Raw genomic sequence first — 18,529 nt, 5'->3', positions numbered from 1 at the left:
AGTAATTAAAAGAATGATTTGAAATGCTTAATCCAATAACAAAAAAATTTAAAAGAATCGATGAAATCAACAATTGAATAACAGTGGAATTTAATGGAAACTATGATTCTTTCTAATTCTATCAAATTTCTGAATCCAATCCCCACCTTAGAAAACCCTGCACCACAATAAAGGACGTGACCCACCAAGGACCACCGATGCACATATATCATATGCACATTTTATACGTGTCGGTGTTGGTTAATATTTGATTGTTCTATGATTCTATCTAAAAGTGTTTGATCTATACATGATTACTGATCAGATCTAAAATTATGTACCTGTCAAACGAAGTTACAAGCTACTTTTATCCAGTGAATCTATGTGTGAAATGGCTAGGGCCGAATACAAACCCATGATATCTCAGACCAAAACTTGTGGGCTGATTGATTTTGCTCTGAATCCCAACATATCCCAGAAAATCGATATAAGCATTTAATAGTCAGTCCAGGAAAACGAAAGAGTGGCGATATTAATCAACAAATCAAATAGATGACTCATATCAAATGCTTAAAAAGCCCAACACAAACGCCTGCTAATGTACCAAATGTATTTTTGCCACATTTGTAGCATTTCTAAACACATAATAAACTAAGACGCAGAAACAGCAGCAGCAAGCAGCATGGAAGTAAAATAAAAGGAGAAAACGAGGCTGCGGAATAAGACCTTCACTGAGATGCAAACAGAAACTCGCAAATCCGCAATTCCATCGACAAATGTTATCCAAGCTTAGCGATTTCACGTTTGTTTCAAGTCACTGTTTTCTTTAAGATATTTCAGTCTTCTGTAGCCCTTATCGGTACCAAAGATCCTGATACACCAACACGAATTGTTAAAATCTTTTTTTCCCATAAAAAACAAAGAGATTAGTGATAGCTCAGGGGGTTACCAGTCCATATACACAAAAGTTGAAGAGTAGTTTCCAGACTTTGTGTAGAGGAGGCGGTGATGGTAATCATGGAAGTCCGCGCTGTAACCAAATTATCGAATTTTACGTTAATTACAGTCTACTATAGCTTTTAGATTCAAGAGAGCTGGCTAGGTGTGTGTGTTTGTGATCTTACCCTCCATAGAGAGGAAGAAAATTTGAGAGGCTCCATGGGAAATGGTAGCCACAATGTGCTTCAACAGTCTCAAGCACTCTCAGCACCATCCATAACCAGAGAGTAATTAGGTGGGGGCCGGTGAGAGTTGGCCCGACTATGGTAGCAAATCCCAGGAACAGAATCTCAGCGGGGTGAGCATACTCTGACGTCAAACCGAACGGTGTGGCGTATCTGGGTATCATAAAAGGGTTGCTCTTTCAGAATTTATCTAAGTACTAATCATTTTGCAAGATGAACAATACAAACTTACTCATGATGAACACTGTGGACGGTCTTGTACAGCCATTTTGTATGCAAAATCCGATGACCCCAATAGAAAACAAAATCCTCAATGATGAAGTAGAATAATATCTGGGCAGACACTTCTTTCCTGCAAGACCATCACCAAAGAGGGTCTTATAAAACTCTGATCAAACATACGCTCAGGTTCTTTCATGATGCTCAACACTGACAGTTTTCATTTATTTGTTTTTGAATTGCCAATAGGAAGAGTGTATAACATGAGAATCCAAAGGAACAAAAAGCTTTAAGCACTAAAGAACCTGGTAATACCAGGACGGTAGAGGAAAACTGCTTCGCATTCCCATGGCTCTGAAAACAGGATAGGAGGCCATCATGAGGGGCAAGTTTACGCAGAAATGATAAAGCAACAAGCGAGTTATACATTTTTCTTGGGCTGCAGGTGTGTTGTTTTTTGCCTGCATATGACCAATTACCAAAACAAGGGGGCATTTGTTGATCATCACAAAAAATAAGAGAAGCTGAGTAAATAGATCAGATAACTTGTAATTGCTCTCATGACAAATAGATATAACTTTTATAAGTGAAACAACCATTGCCTTTACAAGTGACTGATTACTTGGTGATTAACCTCTACAAGATCCCATTGAAACGATCACGCAAAGCAAATACAGAGGAGGACCACTGAGAGCAAATGAGAATAAAGAAGAGAGAGAGTTAACCTGAATCTTGTACTTGGTGAGAAAGCCTTGCCTTTCTAGATAAATGAAAGGGAGTCCAGATAAGAAAAACACACTTTCATGGAGGAGGAAACTCCCAATGCAAGCCAGTTGAAAGTCGCTAAAATGTGTCACAAGGTACTGCGACAAAAAAGGATCAGCAAGAGATCATGATTGTGATGGTAATAACAGAAACAGAAAGCACTGGTATCATCATTTTCAGTCTCTAGTCACCATCTATATAAGATAAACATATATATATCGTTAAAGTAAAAGCAAATGTATAGAGGAACGACTATTGCTCAATTAGCACGTGGTTTATTCACTCTTAGGTAGGTACATAGACACCAGAAACATACACAGTATCTAGAATACTTCCAGTGATAGAATCAAATGAAAAGTAATCAACCCCCCCCCGCGTCCACTAAAACCATGCAAAATCCAAGACTTCTTTTTTTTTTGGTAAAATGTTATGATAAAGGTGATTGCCGGAAACCCAAGGATTGTAAATATTCCAACCGGGTGGCAGTAGTTACAACCGTAACCCCTTTACCACTAGGCCAACTCAACAGTTGGTTAAAATCCAAGACGTTAATCAACCTGAACAGAGAGAGACTCGATTAATCCATTCAAGCTTCTAGTTCCAGATTCCATACCCTAAACCGGTTTAAGCTACCAAAACCACAAACGGAAACTGGAAAAAAACGATCATACGTGATTTGGCAAATTCAGATCTAGCACACTACTGCAATCGACACGGAATGACGTCTAATCTGATGGATCAAAACAATCAAACAGCCCCAGATCACAATAAGATAAAGCGAAATAAATACGAGCTATGTATCACAATGCGGTCAAGTGAGGACGGAGGAGTAAACAAGAGGAAATCACACGAGCTGGTCGATTCTTCAGAGGAGAATGGAGGTGAGTACCTGCCAACCGGATTCGACGACGGAAGCCATTGATGGATCTAGAGAGAGAGATGGGGAAGATGTAGAGCCAGAAAGAGGTGTGTTGTGAGAGAGTCCACGAGTGAAACAAACAAACAGACTGTCACGGAACGCTAAAAACAAAGAATCTGGAGCGAGTCTGATATTTCTTTTTATTCCACCTAACTTTTTATTTTTTACCTTTTTGACCCGTGACTCGTAAATTCGTACCCAGCCCCTCGTGCGCATCGCCCTCTCCCTCATTTTTTTTCAGTGGTCCCCATATTTTTATTTTATTCCTTTTGTTGTCTGTACATTTTAAAGATGTTCAGAGATTTTCTCCTCACTTGTTTTGAAACGATCAAAGTTAGCCAAGAGCTAATGATAAGGAGTAAGATCCTTTTCAACGTTTCTATGTAAAACACTGCAGGTCGAATCAGACAGGCAGAGAGCTTCTTCATCTGTTAATGTGTCTTCAAAAAGACTTTTAGATAACAATAAATAAACAAAGATCTTCCTTTCTGGGAAATACTGTAGAAGTTTCAGTACAGCTAAACAAGCTTCAATCTGTAACATAAAACCAAAAAATAAAATAGAACTGGGAAGCAAAAAGGCATATGCTATACTTGCTGAAATTAAAGCCAATAACCAAAAAAAAAAAAAAAAAGGGTAAAATAACAAAAGAGAGATTCTTGAAATCAAACGTGTGATTGATTGATTGATTAGTCATTTCTAGGTAGAGCAGCATCCTTTACTCTTAGCCACAGACGAATCCGTTATGTTAATGGCAGTACCTTGCCCCGGAACCTGAAGATTACCCGCAGCTTCTTGCGCCGCCAAGGCCTTCTTGCTTATGATATGATAAATCTCCGACAAAATAGTCTGAAACGCTTTCTCGATGTTACTCGCTTCCAAAGCAGACGTCTCGAGAAACGACAAACCTTCCTTCTCAGCCAGAGACCGACCATCTTCGTCAGCAACGGATCTCAGGTGGTTTAGATCTGATTTGTTCCCAGCCATCATGATCACAATGTTGGAATCGGCGTGGTCCCTGAGCTCGCGTAGCCACCTCAGGACGTTCTCGAAGGTCTGTCTCTTGGTGATGTCGTAGACGAGGAGAGCACCGACGGCTCCTCTGTAGTACGCGCTCGTGATGGCTCGGTAACGCTCTTGCCCTGCAGTGTCCCAAATCTGAGCCTTCACTGTTTTGCCTTCAACCTATAAAAACAGATACACGTAAGCATGAGCAAGATTAGATCTCGAGGTGATAGATCTAAAGACACGATTGATGATCGATCACCTGGAGAGTCCTGGTGGCGAATTCAACGCCGATGGTGGATTTGGATTCGAGGCAGAACTCGTTTCGGGTGAATCTGGAGAGGATGTTGGATTTGCCGACACCGGAGTCGCCGATGAGGACGATCTTGAACAAGTAATCGTACTCATGGTCTATTCGATTCGCCATTTTGTCTTCCTCTCGAATCCTAGCGCGTCCGATCAACCTGTGCATACATAATACACACATTACATATACCGTCAAACAATGGAGAGTGGAGGTTATGCGAATCAACGGTGCAAATCGATACCATAGAAAAATCGAAGGACGAACTAGAATTTTTACCCCTTTGAGAACAAGCTGAAAGGATCGATAATGGAATATTTTGTTGTTGTTGTTGTGTGTTTTCCTTTCTGTTTCCTCTTTGTCTCTCCTCTTCCGTATACAGTGCCATGAAAACGGAAACACCCATTTATTTAGATTTTTTTTTTCTTTTAATTTTGGAATTGATTTTTTTTTTGTTTAACCACTAAATAAATAATGTCATTAATCTGAGTAGGCCTGGGCTTTTTTTTTTAACTCAACCCGAAGTACCGACCTTAACCCGAACCGGAAAAAACTGAAACCGAATTCGAACTGTTTTACAAAATATCCTAATTGGACTTATGAGCTTACTACTTTGACTTTGGTTATAACCTGAACCGAACCGAAATCCGAATTAGGATCCGAAGATATCCGAAATTAGTTAAATATGTTAATGTTTTTATATATATTAAGGTGATTTAGATATTTTAGAGTATTCAAAATATTTTTGTAGTTTGTTTTATTTGTTATTTTGAATACTTTTTAGTTAATTTAGATAGTTTAACTAATTTTTAATTAGATTTGTAAATAATTTAAATATTTTTTAAAAAAATTGGTCAATTTTTGAGGTTTTAAAAAAAAAATATTTTTGTACGATTTTAAACATTGGTTAAATCCGATCCGAACCGAATCCGATCCGATAATTAGTAAAAATCGAATGGTACTTATGAGCATAACACCGAAAATCCAAAAATCTGAATCACCCAGACCGAAACCGAACAGACCACCGAGCCTAAATCTGAGTTTTGTTGTTCCAGACATAAATTTATGTGCATCAGTGTATAGTGTATAAAGTTTATATAAACATTATTGTACTGCAATATAGCTTCATGTCATTCAATGTTTTTAAACCGGACCGGAGGCTAAACCGGAATTTTTTTTGAGTCACAGTTCAATATGGTTCGACCGGATCAAACTTAATTTAATACTTTAGTTTAATATATTTTTAGTATATAAATTTTAAAGTAATGTTATTAAATATGATACATAATTAAAATATAAATAAATTTTAAACATAAAACATTATCAATAAAAAATATTACTCCTTCTGTTTGATAATAAGTTTTTTTTTCCTGTTACACAAAAAAATATGGCTTTACAATTCCAATGCAAATTATACTTATTTTCTGTTAAAAAATAATTGCAAACTGCATTGGTTTTATAAATAATTTTATTTATCTCAAATACTATTACTGAGAAAGATGTAATTAATAACAACTTATATATATTTTCGCTACTTTTTTAGTCTGTGTCAAAATGACTCTTATTCAAAAACCGAGGGAGTAGTACATTTTAGGTTTCACGTTTATATAGTCAATTTTTGCAGCATAGTACAATAATGTTTTATTAGTAAGAAGATGAACCATTTTGATTTTCAAGATACAGTCTGTTACTAATGCTAATAATGATGTTTCTTAATGAATTAATTAAGGTATTGCCAAGTGGTTTATGATGGAGCTACTATCTCTAGCCAGATTATGGACTAGTTTCTTCTACATATCGACACTGCTTTTATTGCTCACTAGTGAGCAGTTTACTCTCACTCTGAGTATTTGATTGGAATGGGAAGCTATGACATCATTGGCCCCGCCGCTGATGTCAACATGATGGGATACGCTAACATGGAGCAAGTCGCTTCCGGTATTCACTTCAGGCTCCGCGCTCGGACTTTCATTGTCTCTGAGCCTGAAGGGAAGCGGGTTGTGTTTGTTAACATTGACGCTTGTATGGCTTCACAGATTGTTACATTAAAAGTGATCGAAAGGCTCAAGTCAAGGTAATCTTTGAGTTTCTTATAAGATCGAATATGTATTAGAAGGTGGAGTGATGATGCTGTCTTTTGTAGATATGGGGATCTGTATACTGAAAAGAATGTTGGCATCAGTGGTATTCACACCCATGCCGGTCCTGGCGGTTATCTTCAGTATGTTGTGTATATAGTTACATCACTTGGCTTTGTTTGTTAGTCATTTGATGCCCTTGTCGATGGAATTGAGAACAATATCATGCAAGCTCATGAAAACCTTCGTCCTGGTTCAGTTTTTAACAATAAAGGTTATGACTGATGATAACACTGTGCTCTAGCAAACTTTTTTCGGTTTTCTGGTAGATTGATTATTGCTAGAATACAAGTTTTTTTTTCTAGTTGCTTTATGTTTTATGAATTTAAAGTTACAAATTTTATGTTACTCGTCGCCTAGATATATACATCTTTATATAATATATATATACGTGATGGTTCTAAAAGCGGTTTTGCTCGTTTAGCTAATTAAACTTACCTTGTAGGTGAACTCTTGGATGCTGGTGTAAACCGCAGCCCAAGTGCATATCTTTACAATCCTTCAGAAGAAAGGAGCAAACACAAGTACAATGTTGATAAAGAAATGACTCTTTTGAAGTTTGTGGATGGTCAGTGGGGTCCAGTAGGTAGTTTCAATTTGTTTGCTACTCATGGAACTTCCATGAGCCGAAAAAACTCTTTGATCAGTGGAGACAACAAGGGCGCTGCAGCAAGGTTTGGTTTGAACAGGATACTGCTGAAAGATAGTTTATTTCAGATGCGATACCTAGAAGGGTTTCAAGCGTGATCGAGAATCTTCAGGACAGCCGTAAGTTCACAACGTTTTTAAAACAAAGGGACATTATTTGTCTAAAGATGGAACAAGGAAAAATTTTCAATTTTGTTTGGTCTGACGCAGGTGAGGAGTTACTAGAGCTTGCATCTTACTTTGAGGCACAACCTGGTAGGCCTGTAACTAGAATCTCAAGTTCTGCAAGGCGGGTGAGGAGTGCTCTGAGGAAGGCGGACATGCCTGGCTTTGTTTCTGCTTTCTGTCAAACTAACTGTGGTGATGTTAGCCCAAATGTGCTTGGAGCCCTTTGCTTAGACACTGGTCTTCCTTGTGACTTCAATCACAGTACATGTGGTGGTGGGAGAAACGAGCTGTGCTATGGGCGTGGACCAGGGTATATTCACCAGTCTTTTTTTTCTGTCATCTTACAAGATTGGATAGCATAAATTAATTGTGCCTGTGTTGATTTATAACTGCAGATATCCTGATGAATTTGAGAGTACACGTATAATTGGCAAGAGACAATTCAAGATGGCTTTGGATCTTTTCAACAAAGCATCTGAACAGCTACGAGGGAAGGTTGATAACCGCCAGGTTTACGTTGATTTTCACAGCTTAATGTGACACTTCGTAAGAAAGATGGAAACTCATAAGTTGTGAAAACATGTCATGCGGCAATGGGCTTTGCCTTTGCCGCTGGAACCACAGATGAACCTGGAGCATTTGATTTTACACAAGGAGATGATAAGGTATCCATCCAGTCTAAGTCATAAATATATCATCCAGTAAGTAAATTTTGTTTCCATTTCTCAAGTCCACCATTTGCATAAATCATGGGAATCCTTTCTGGAGGATGGTGAGAAACGTTCTTAAACCACCTCACAGGAAACAAATGGAATGTCACTACCCAAAACCCATCTTGCTTGACACTGGGGAAATGACAAAGCCATATGAATGGGCTGTAAGTAGTTTAGAATTGTGAACTTCCATGAGTCTTGTTTACGTTTTTAAGACTACTTTAACTTTGTCATTGGTTCCATCCCTCAATTCTTTCATTGCAAATACTATGTATTGGACAACTTTTCATTCTCAGCGTCCCTGGAGGTAGTGGAGAATCTTCAGATTGTCACACTTCGAGATCATGACTAATGGTGTGATGTTTAATATTGCATTTCTTTCTTTCTTGTCAGAATTCACAACTATGGCTGGAAGGCGACTCCGCGATGCAGTCAAGAGACATCTTAAAAGCAGTGGTAATAAAGAAATGAGCGGTGAGATTCACATTGTGATAGCTGGATTGGCTAATGGTTACTCACAATATGTGACAACCTTTGAGGAATACCAAGCGCAAATATACGAGGTAAAAGCTTATCAGACAGTGAACAGACAGCTCCTTGTTCCTCTTAATCTGTATCTGATGCAATGGTTACATTTGTTAGGGCGCATCTACATTATTTGGCCCGCACATTCAAGAGTTCAAGAAGCTCTCCAAATCTCTCGTCCTTGATAAGTCATACAAGTAAAGACATCTATTCATTGATAAGAAAAAGAAAAAACGTGAGCGGTGATTGGATTGATGATAAAATAGAATCCTGGATCGCGAACAGTGATTCAACCGGGGCCTCAACCGCCGGATCTCCTAGACAAGCAAGTGAGCTTCCTCACACCAGTCGTGGTGGACACAACTCATGTCGGAGACAGTTTTGGAGATGTGATCTCGGATGTTCCCAAAAACTTGTCCTTGAAGTGAGAAATGACCTGGTGACTATTGTATTCCCGTCAGCTTGCCCTAGAAACGATCTACTGACAGAAGGTACCTTCACAACAAATGTCTCATGCTTATGACTGATCCTTAGACATATATAATTTTAAAATAAGTGACCAGGTCATTTTCTATTGTTAACATGAGATGCTATGTTTATGGCAGGGACGTTTGCACTGGTGGAGGGACTAGAACGGGATGACAAGACTTGGACCCCAGTTTATGAAGACGATGACTTATGTTTGAGGTTCAAGTGGTCGAGGCCTAAGAAGTTGAGCTCTCGGAGTGAAGCCACAGTGGAATGGAGAGGTCCTGAGTCTGCATCACGAGGGGTGTACAGGATCACCCATTTTGGTGCTGCAAAGAGTCTATTTGGGTCAGTCCAGCATTTCACAGGTTCTTCTAGTGTTTTCGCTGTAACATAAACAAGTAGATGAAGTATAGAGTTGTATACTTGTATTGTAAAAAAGGCCTACATGAATGCACTGATGTTGAGAAGTATATTAGTGTTGATATATACTAAGTTGATAAATTTAGTTGAATCCAATACACTTTTTCTTGTTTGTTGATGAGTCATTGGAGTTGCAATAATTTTGCCAAACTTTTGTTATCATAAAACATAAAGTCAAGAAAAACAACTGATTCTAGAGGTGCATACAACGGAAACACACAATGACAGCATAAAGTAGAAGCTGTTGGGATACAAACGGAGTCTTAGGCCTTGGTGTCATCTTTGTCTTCTTCAATCTTAGGAGCCAAGTAGTAACCCATCTCAGCCACCTTATACTCCACCACAACTGGCAGCTCAGACGATAAGCTGATTGTCACTGTGTCCGACAACGGAGTTGCCTTTGTGAATGAATTCATGTACCTCAACGCAAACGAGAGTGACACTGGCTCGTTCATCTCTATCACAATTGCATCTTCTGGCTGCAAACACACCTCAATTCAGTTATATGTAAAAAAAATAAAATTAGACATACCTTGTCACACAGTTGTGTTCTGTCTTAACACAATGTTAGCTGTCCCAATGTCACCAGCAGTAGAAAACTTAACCCCTTCTTTAGTCACAGAGATCACAACTGAAAACAATACCATCAAGTAAGTATATCAGTCTCTCTATAGACTCAAAGACCATCACAGAGAGCAATGAGAGTGTGTACCAACCAGTGTCACCAATGGTACTGAGATCTTTGCAAATCCTTGAGAACTCACTTGACGGTATCCTCACAATGGAATGGTACTCAGCATCAGGTATTCCCAAATGTTCACTGTCTATATCCATCAGCTTCATCTCAAAATCAACAATCTTGTCTTGCGCTGTAAATAATAATTGCCGAGATTCATCCCCATGGAGAGGTTCCTGTCGCACATGTAGTGCTCGAAGCCTTCGGATCTGAGCAGGAGAGAGACGAGCGCCACGTGGCTGGAATCCATGGCTTGGAGGGAGAAGCCGGTGCTGGAGCAGTAGAAGTTCGCATCGTTCACCAGGTCCTTGACCGATTCGAGAACCTTCTTTAGCAGAGAGCCCTGAACAAGACGTAGCTCCAACATTGTCGTCTAGGGTTTATGGAAAAGAGAGCATTGATTCGGTTCAGGAGAGAGTCCTTTGTTTTATAGGCTTTTTTTGCTTTTCTGGCGGGAGATCTCGATTCTAAGACATTTGCTTCCCGCCAATTATGAAAAGGGTTTGATTTGTAATTATATAAAGGGTTTTCTGCAAAAAAAAAACTTCAATGTGTTTTTTTTTTTGCAAATTAATACGCGAACTCAAAAACACACGGGTCAACCCTCCAAGTGCCAGTTAAACCGCAATATAACCCTCGGCCGTATATATGTGTATTTGACTGTGTATAATTTTAACATTTTTCAATACTACGTCGTTTTGACACTAAATTTTTAATGAAAAAAATTTGTTGAACCCCACTTTCATAGTGCATTTACGCAAGCTCCCATGTCCAAGAGAAGAAGAAGAAACAAAGTCATTTCGGAATGAATTTTTAGAAATCTATATAATTGCGTTTGTTAAGTAAACAAATATATTTGTTGGCCGAGATGGTTATATAGCATGCACATGGTGTTTAAGGTTCAAGTTTCAAACCCCGAGTTCAACAATTTTTTTTCATTAAAAAATTAGCACCAAAACGACTTAGTATTGAAAAATGTTAAAATTATACACAGTCAAATACACATATATACGGCCGAGGGTTATATTGCGGTTTGACTGGCACTTGGAGGGTTGACCCGTAAGTTTTTGAGTTCGCGGATTAATTTGCAAAACAAAACTACATTGAGGGTTTTTTTGCAGAAAACCCTTATATAAACAAGAGACAATTTGATGAATATACATAATTTATATCAATATTAGGTAACTACCTTAATGACATCTAAAACAATAATCTCTGTAACACAATGAACATAAATTGACAACTTTGCCCCTGCCCCAACATTCATCATCTTTCTCTCCTTCTATCGTGATTTTCTATGTCTGTCATATATTTCTTCTTTCTCTTTCTAATAATTTTCTTTTCAATATACAGATTACTATTCAACCTTATTTAAAGTAAAATTTTCTCCCCAAATCCAGAGCCGATTTTCTAATCAACTCCTTAATCGTCGTCTACTCCGTTTCCAACATAAATTTTACACTAATCTCCTCCTCTTCAACTCGTACTCGTCACCATGGCATCAAGAAAGTGTTTCCAAATTATGAATTTTCCATCGATGAATAGGAATTGCGATTCGTTACAGAATTTTAGTGAATATATAATTTACAAAAGAGAGAAAAACCAAGTAGCAAACTTGACTGTTTATTATTGTATGTTAACAGAAACCGTTTAATCCTAAGCTTTAACATAAAATATTATAGGAATTGTTAGTAGATAACTTGTTTAATATAAACATATACTTATCATATAATGAAAATCAATCTTATCATATTTATATATGATACAATAATTGTTAGCCGTAAATAATATATAAGTTAAATATATATTGATTTAGTTAGCCGATAACTTATTTTGTAACATTTAACAAACCATGTATCAGCTAACAATATATACTTTTAACATCATACCAACCATTTTAAAAAGTGATAACATGTTTTATAACAGCTAAATAAACATATATCAGCTAATGAAAATATTTTGTAGAAATTTACAAACCATGCATCATATAACGCATCTATTTTTAAGCAAAATTTGTTAACAATAATGATAGAAGTTAGCAAGGTCAATTTTTTGTAGCATCAACCAAATCACGTATCAGCTATCAATAACTATTTTTTAGCATTTTATCGACTATTTTTTAAAAAATAACATGTTTTGTAACATCTAATCAAACATGTATTAGCTAATGACAACATATTGTATAAAAATTTACAAACCATTTATCATAATAACATCAACTAATTTGTAACAAATAAATTTTACGTAAAGTTTTAACAACTAACTAAACATGTATATGCTTACAAGACTTAATATGTAGCATCTAATCAAATATTTATCAGTTAATAGAAATCTAGATGTTGTATAGTGATTACAAATACTTGTAATTGAAATGTGAGATTAAGGTCATTGTTATCAATCTTGGGAAGAACCCACTCTTTCTTAATGATAAGGTCCATCATTACGGCCCTGTGCATTTACCAAGATGTGAATCAAATAGATCTCTCCTTTATGTACCATGGATTTGCTTAAAACCTTCATATCATGGTTGACTTCGAGAAAAAACGATGGAGATTCTACGGTAGTCGAATTAATCAAGAGAATAGTACTCGCTGGATCCAGACATTGTTGAAAGAATTACACTTAGATGATATTGGATTTACATCGGTGGAAATCGAAAACAAATGAAGAGGAAGATTGTAGAAATCAAAAAATGTATTTAAGAATTTTAAGAAAATAGAAGAAAGATAAAGAAAGAGAGATGAAATTATACAATAAAGATAAAAAAAGGGAGATGAAATTATTGTTCAGACAATGGATTTCGAAGAAGAGACACGAGAGAGAGAAAAGAGATATAATTTGGGCAGGGACATTAGTGGGATATTGAAAGAACTACAGTGTAAAAGATAGTGATAGGGTATTTTCTTTATTTTGGATTATTGTGTGCATTCACACCCTAAATTCTCTATAAACAAAGGGTTAACTTCGCATTATTGGTGAAAGTTTGGGGTTTGTTTTTGCAATATTTCCTTATTTGGGCCGCTGTGAGAATTAAAAAGCCTTATAAAGATGGGCCGGGCGCCAGAACGAAATATGTAATGGAGTTTAACAAACTCCATCGCGTCCGACTCTCCCGAAGCTTCTTCTGATTCCTCCTTTTAAAATACGGAAGCGTGAAGTTCATTCATATTCATCCCGTCTAAGTGCAGAGAGTTCTCGAACATTCATCCTTCTTCTGTTGAGCTTTGCTGCGTTACTTTCAATGTGAGTATTCTGTCTTCGACGTTTTTATCTACGATACAATTTTTTTATTTTGGATTATCTTTTCCTTTTGTAGATGTCTTACTCAAGGAGGTCAAGATACTCTCCATCACTATCCCCTTATGACAAGCGTCGTGGAAGGTCTGTGTCAAGGTCTCTCTCTAGAAGCCGCTCCAGGTAGCTTGAACCTTTTTTTTTTTAGTGAATATGTTTTTTTCTGTTTTGCTGCTTTTGAATTCAATCATGTCTCAACCTCTTTATATTGTATTAGGAGTGCCTCAAGCGATGCAGAGAACCCTGGTAACAGTTTATACGTGACCGGATTGTCTCACCGGGTGACAGAAAGAGATCTTGAGGATCATTTCTCCGAAGAAGGAAAGGTATTTTGATTTTCGAAAATAAATATTTGTCTGTTGTGGCTCACTATTGCGTCAAGTTTGAAGATCTTTTTCACGATAGGGATTTGTTTGTTCATGTTTTAACCTTCGTGAGCTTTTATTTTTTGCTAGGTAACTGATGTTCACCTTGTCCTAGATCCACGGACTAGAGAGCCTCGTGGTTTTGGTTTTATCTCCATGGAAACTGTTGGGGATGCTAACCGCTGCATCAGACATCTTGATCACTCTGTTCTCATGGGCCGCGTCATTACAGTTGAGAAGGTAAAATAAAATGAATATGATCTTTACCCCCAAAGATGATATATATGCATGTAATGGGCAATGTGATATTTTTTATTTTCTGGTTAAAATATAAGTGTTTGCTTGTTTCCACTTTAAAATTTCTATGGCAGCAGGTCTGCTGTTTGTAGCAGCAGCAGCGCTTCACCAAATAGCAAACGTTGCAACAGTTCAAACACACACTGTTGGGGTTGATTTCCTCTCTTTCTTGAACAACTTAATGTTAGAAATGTAGCTTCGATGTTAGAAATGCTGTTTCTGTTGTGTTTTCCTTTTTTTTTTTTCTTTACAAATACTTTCTTATTTTGATTGATGGAATTTATGATGTCTCTGTGTTATGTTCAGGCAAGACGTCGTAGAGGACGTACCCCGACTCCAGGAAAGTACTTGGGTCTGAGAGCCGCTCGAGGTATGACATATCAGTAGCATTGGATTAATTAACTTCCCTTACTGATCTCGGCCCTTCATTGTTTTGCTTGTTTCTTTTACAGGACGACATAGGTCTCCTAGCTACTCTCCACGAAGGTCTATTAGCTATTCTCGTAGTCGCAGTCGAAGCTACTCATCTGATCGTAGCAGATCTTATACCCCTAGCCATCGGAGGAGCAGAAAATCATTATCCAACTCACCCTACTATAGGCGTGGCAGATCTTACTCTTCTTCGAGATCTCCATCACCTGATGATCGTTACTACAGGAGACGTGACAGATCAGAGTCACCTTACTACAGACGGCGGTACAGGTACAGGTCATACTCGCCTGACTACAGAGCACGGGACAGATCATACTCACCTTACTACAGGAGGCGGTACAGGTCCAGGTCCAGGTCATACTCGCCTGACTACAGAACACGTGACAGATCATACTCACCTTACTACAGGGGAAGAGACCGGTCCTACTCGCCTTATTACAGAGGGAGTTACTCACCTGAAAGTCGTTACCATAAAAGGTATGGCAGGTCAATATATAAAAAGGTTGTAGCGGGAACTGAGACTTGTGGTAACTCAAAACAGAAATGAATGCAGGTACAGGTCGGTGTCGAGAAGCGTAAGCCCTGTGAGGAGAAGCAGATCACGGAGCTTATCACCTAAGAAGGGAAGGAAAGTGAGCAGGAGGAGCAAGTCTCACAGGCGGGACAGCCGATCTTCCATGAACCATTCGAGGAGCGCAAGATCAAGCACCTCTCGATCGGTCAGCCCGTAATAGAGTTCTTCCAGTTCTGCTTTTACTTTAATGTTGACATAATCACGTTGCGTGTGTTGTAATAAATAGTTAAGGTGATTCTCTATTTACTTGGGAATTGATGACAGAATAGTGTCCGTATGTTACGAACTTATGATGGTTTGGTGAATTGGTGTTGGTCTTGTATTAATCAGATCACAATCTTCTTGTAAAATTAGTTTCTTGTCTTCTCAAGTCGCATGAGTATCATTTTCTTAGTTACAACTCGCAGACAGCTTTCCTAGCTTACCTTGTTCCACTTTTTATATTCGACGATCATTATTGCATTGGATTGTTATGCTTCACGTTTAAGTGTTCATGTTTGATTATGGATTATCAAAAACGTTGAGGTAAGCGTCCAAAACATTTTGGGCATTTATTGAGAAAGATCAATGTTGTGGTAAAATTTGATTTATTTTTTGTTGTCAATTTAAATTTCATGAAAAGTCCAACATGGACAACTACATGGATTTTAGTCAAACAATTTTTTATTACATTAGGCCCAAACAAAAGATAATGTCAAAATTAATAAAACAAGTGATTTATACATCTACTAGGGTCGGTCCGGACAATTTTATTTAAATTTTAATTCTAATTATGTATTTAAAAATTTCTTAAAACTTGTTGTCTCGATTAAAGTAGTAAATACTAATAGTTTTGGGTGTCCAGAATCTCGATTGTGCTGGTATGCTCAAGACTGGGTGGAGTGTATTAATAATGTGTGACACTTAAAGTTCTAATAACGTAATAACCTCCAGAGTGTTGACAACAATGATATTTGAGGAAGAGTTGAAAAAAGACCGATGCTGTGTGTTCAAAGGTGGTTCTTTCATGCTTGTACTTGAGTATGGTGGGTGTCGTTTTGTTGTCTTTCTAATTGTCCGTGGATTGTATTTGTTAAGTTAAAAAAATATTTTTAAAATAGGCGTTACGATAAATGATTGCATTAATTGTTTAATTGGAAGACATAATTAAAGATGATGCAACAAATATGTTATCGAAAATGAGTATGCTAATGTCTGCAATGATTTGGATGATTTGGATGACTTTCATGGTTATTATCTTGGTTCCTATAAAACTTATGCACTTCTTGATTTGCTTGTAATAGTAGTGGCAAATGCTTGCATGTGTTTTCCATGTTAATGATGAAATAATCTGAATTGATTTAGTTTTAATTCATTTTTTTAGTTCACAAAATTATTAAATTAGTGATTTGGTTAAAAGGTTTTTTCATTAAAAATGAAATACAAAGTTATATTAAAAACGAATCTACATTTATTTATTTATTTTCCTTTTGTCATGATTAAAATTGTTTTTTCTTTCTTTTGATTGTGATTGAAACTGCACGGATGTTGAGTTATTTACTAAATGCTATATCTTCTTACAAATCACCATTGTTTGTTATTCTTATAGCCTTTATGTTTGTTCCTTGTTTATGATGGCATAGTTCTTTTAACTTTGTATTAAAATCAAACACCACCCATAAGTTGAGCGTTGAACAACGTGTTCCTTTCTTAAAAAAAACGATAATAAAATTATTTTAAACTAAAGGGTTTGTTAAATTTTTTTACAATTAATGATGCGAATACGAAACTGGATACGACATCATTTAGTAATTGTACAATTTACATGTTCTAGGCTCTAGTAAACCAGAAACTTCTCCATCTTCTTAGCAGGGTGTGGTTAGGATCCGCTCTCCCTTTTACGTCTTCTTCAACTTCATGGGTACACTCGTTCAATAATCTGTTTTGCAAGATCCGCTTGTCACTTATTCCGATCGAGCTTTCATTACCTAGACGTGTTTGGTCTAAACAGTTTTCCATGCGCTTCCATGTGCTATATGAATATATATTTGAATTCTATTTTGTAATTTTCTCTCATTTTATAAAGATAAAGGTTACGGTCTTGAAGACCCATACACACATGTCAGAATATGAAAGAATCTAAGCAAAAATAACATATTCTAATACACATTCTATATTCTTGTACTCACGATCAAAAAACAAAAAGGTTGACAATTTTTGATAGTGATTTTCTCACATGTTACTCTACTATCATCAAGCCAAGTATCTTTTAGACTTTTTAAGCTACTTTCTACAAATGGAAAATACAGAAGAATTATGAGCTATTGCGCGACAATGGAACCTTATGAGAGACCATGGTTGATTCTCGTTCTTCCACACTGAAACTCAATTCGAAGGATCAGGAGAGCACACCTATTCTTGACCAATAACCACTATACCTGAAGAGTTGATTAGCAACACAATGGTAAGTATTATACACTATGCAATCTTCTCGCTCTCAAGGTTAACAAATCTTACCATCATCGATGAATCCTAAACCAAGACCAGGGGCTGCAGATTGACTGCGGATTGTGTTGGGGTCTTTGATATGCAAGAAGGGTCGATTATGGTTTACAACTCTTGTTGTGCTAAGAATCAAAAGCCGCCCGTCTACAAACTGTGATCAAAATAACAAAATTCATCAAGATTATGCAACATAACCAGCTCAGAGAGTTGATGGTTCACTGCTACACTAGGGAATTCACAAATATTCATCATATACATTCCCCACTTAGCATGAGAAAGCTATTTTGTCTAAAAGACGGGTTACTGTGTGAAAGGATTTAGATGATACTGAACTTACGAACAACGCTTGCTAGACATAAAACAATAAAGAAGAGATTTGATACCTGTCCGTTTAGCTCTCATAAAGCTTTCACAGCTTCTTTAGGAAGTTTGAGACTAATGTTCATGGGATGAAAACTGACCCTTTTATAGGTGGAGATCCACCGCCTCTAAGAGGCTGTGTTAAAGGCGAATGGTTAATGCATCCTGTAACGTTTCAGAGGAGATGAATTGCAGACAAACCGACACGAACAGAGCTCGGCCCAGAGATTGGCACCAAGATTCGTCTTACACAACTTTCCAGAAACTCTTCATCAGTTTATCTAGGCCTGGGACTTTTTAACCGGAACCGAATACCGAACCGGATCCGACCCGAAATGGACCGGTTCGGATCGGTTTCAGATAAGGCATATTTAACCGATGGGTAATGTTTATGAATATCCACGGGTACCGGATCGGTTCGGATTTTTATCCGGATCCGATCGGGTACCCGTTTAAACCGAAATAATGTTTAAAAAACATGGATTTGCGCCTCATGGGTTTCGAACCCGGGTGGGAAAGTTGAAAGTAC

General features: G+C 37.3%; 4 protein-coding genes across 8 annotated transcripts; 2 read left to right on the top strand and 2 right to left on the bottom strand.

Annotated features, from left to right (window-relative positions):
- Nucleotides 1–511: 511 nt before the first annotated feature.
- Nucleotides 512–3,167, bottom strand: LOC106344016 (methylsterol monooxygenase 2-2). The gene is made up of 7 exons (XM_013783390.1): nt 3,037–3,167; nt 2,108–2,245; nt 1,698–1,843; nt 1,396–1,515; nt 1,104–1,316; nt 929–1,009; nt 512–850 (listed from the first exon to the last, which is right to left on the bottom strand). The coding sequence occupies exons 1-7, from the start codon at nt 3,064–3,066 to the stop codon at nt 778–780; spliced, it is 801 nt and encodes a 266-aa protein (XP_013638844.1). The 5' UTR covers nt 3,067–3,167; the 3' UTR covers nt 512–777.
- A 364-nt stretch (nt 3,168–3,531) lies between these two features.
- On the bottom strand, nt 3,532–4,789 carry LOC106292857 (ras-related protein RABA2b). 2 transcript variants are annotated; one of them, XM_013728525.1, is made up of 3 exons: nt 4,620–4,789; nt 4,334–4,535; nt 3,532–4,251 (listed from the first exon to the last, which is right to left on the bottom strand). In XM_013728525.1, the coding sequence occupies exons 2-3, from the start codon at nt 4,496–4,498 to the stop codon at nt 3,766–3,768; spliced, it is 651 nt and encodes a 216-aa protein (XP_013583979.1). In that variant the 5' UTR covers nt 4,499–4,535; nt 4,620–4,789; the 3' UTR covers nt 3,532–3,765. The 2 variants fall into 2 exon arrangements, with proteins under 2 accessions (XP_013583979.1, XP_013583978.1); XM_013728524.1 differs by having other exon boundaries at nt 4,655–4,787.
- Nucleotides 4,790–6,124: 1,335 nt separating this feature from the next.
- Nucleotides 6,125–9,432, top strand: LOC106344265 (neutral ceramidase). Its single transcript, XM_013783674.1, is given in 15 exon segments — nt 6,125–6,197; nt 6,200–6,449; nt 6,519–6,727; nt 6,959–7,186; nt 7,189–7,281; nt 7,372–7,639; nt 7,725–7,852; nt 7,855–7,994; nt 8,060–8,205; nt 8,285–8,349; nt 8,436–8,605; nt 8,685–8,765; nt 8,834–8,990; nt 8,993–9,058; nt 9,173–9,432. Coding segments are annotated over 15 exon segments (2,334 nt in total).
- A 3,895-nt stretch (nt 9,433–13,327) lies between these two features.
- LOC106296086 (serine/arginine-rich splicing factor SR45a) lies at nt 13,328–15,553 on the top strand. 4 transcript variants are annotated; one of them, XM_013732139.1, is made up of 8 exons: nt 13,329–13,437; nt 13,511–13,611; nt 13,706–13,814; nt 13,944–14,093; nt 14,457–14,520; nt 14,603–14,858; nt 14,925–15,059; nt 15,136–15,526. In XM_013732139.1, exons 2-8 carry the CDS (start codon nt 13,511–13,513, stop codon nt 15,311–15,313), a joined length of 993 nt encoding a protein of 330 aa, XP_013587593.1. In that variant the 5' UTR covers nt 13,329–13,437; the 3' UTR covers nt 15,314–15,526. The 4 variants fall into 4 exon arrangements, 2 of the variants coding, with proteins under 2 accessions (XP_013587593.1, XP_013587592.1); XR_001261146.1 differs by lacking the exons at nt 14,925–15,059; nt 15,136–15,526 and adding an exon at nt 14,228–14,301 and having other exon boundaries at nt 13,328–13,437; nt 14,603–14,777; XR_001261145.1 differs by lacking the exons at nt 14,925–15,059; nt 15,136–15,526 and adding an exon at nt 14,225–14,301 and having other exon boundaries at nt 13,328–13,437; nt 14,603–14,777.
- Nucleotides 15,554–18,529: the final 2,976 nt, after the last annotated feature.

Source organism: Brassica oleracea, chromosome C5 (assembly GCF_000695525.1).
Source record: "Brassica oleracea var. oleracea cultivar TO1000 chromosome C5, BOL, whole genome shotgun sequence".
NCBI classification, from domain to species: Eukaryota; Viridiplantae; Streptophyta; class Magnoliopsida; order Brassicales; family Brassicaceae; genus Brassica; species Brassica oleracea.
This window is presented reverse-complemented; position numbering and strand designations above follow the sequence as displayed.

Excerpts from the sequence above, each read along its gene's own strand:
- LOC106344016 (XM_013783390.1), bottom strand. The coding sequence starts at position 3,066 with ATGGCTTCCGTCGTCGAATCCGGTTGGCAG. Across the intron at positions 1,317-1,395 it reads GTCCACAGTGTTCATCATGA|ATACGCCACACCGTTCGGTT; the intron begins GTAAGTTTGTAT and ends TATGATACCCAG. Across the intron at positions 1,010-1,103 it reads TTTCTTCCTCTCTATGGAGG|CGCGGACTTCCATGATTACC; the intron begins GTAAGATCACAA and ends ATTTGGTTACAG.
- LOC106292857 (XM_013728525.1), bottom strand. The coding sequence starts at position 4,498 with ATGGCGAATCGAATAGACCATGAGTACGATTACTTGTTCAAGATCGTC. Across the intron at positions 4,252-4,333 it reads TCGCCACCAGGACTCTCCAG|GTTGAAGGCAAAACAGTGAA; the intron begins GTGATCGATCAT and ends CTGTTTTTATAG.
- LOC106296086 (XM_013732138.1), top strand. The coding sequence starts at position 13,511 with ATGTCTTACTCAAGGAGGTCAAGATACTCTCCATCACTATCCCCTTAT. Across the intron at positions 13,815-13,943 it reads ATTTCTCCGAAGAAGGAAAG|GTAACTGATGTTCACCTTGT; the intron begins GTATTTTGATTT and ends ATTTTTTGCTAG. Across the intron at positions 14,521-14,602 it reads GGGTCTGAGAGCCGCTCGAG|GACGACATAGGTCTCCTAGC; the intron begins GTATGACATATC and ends TTTCTTTTACAG.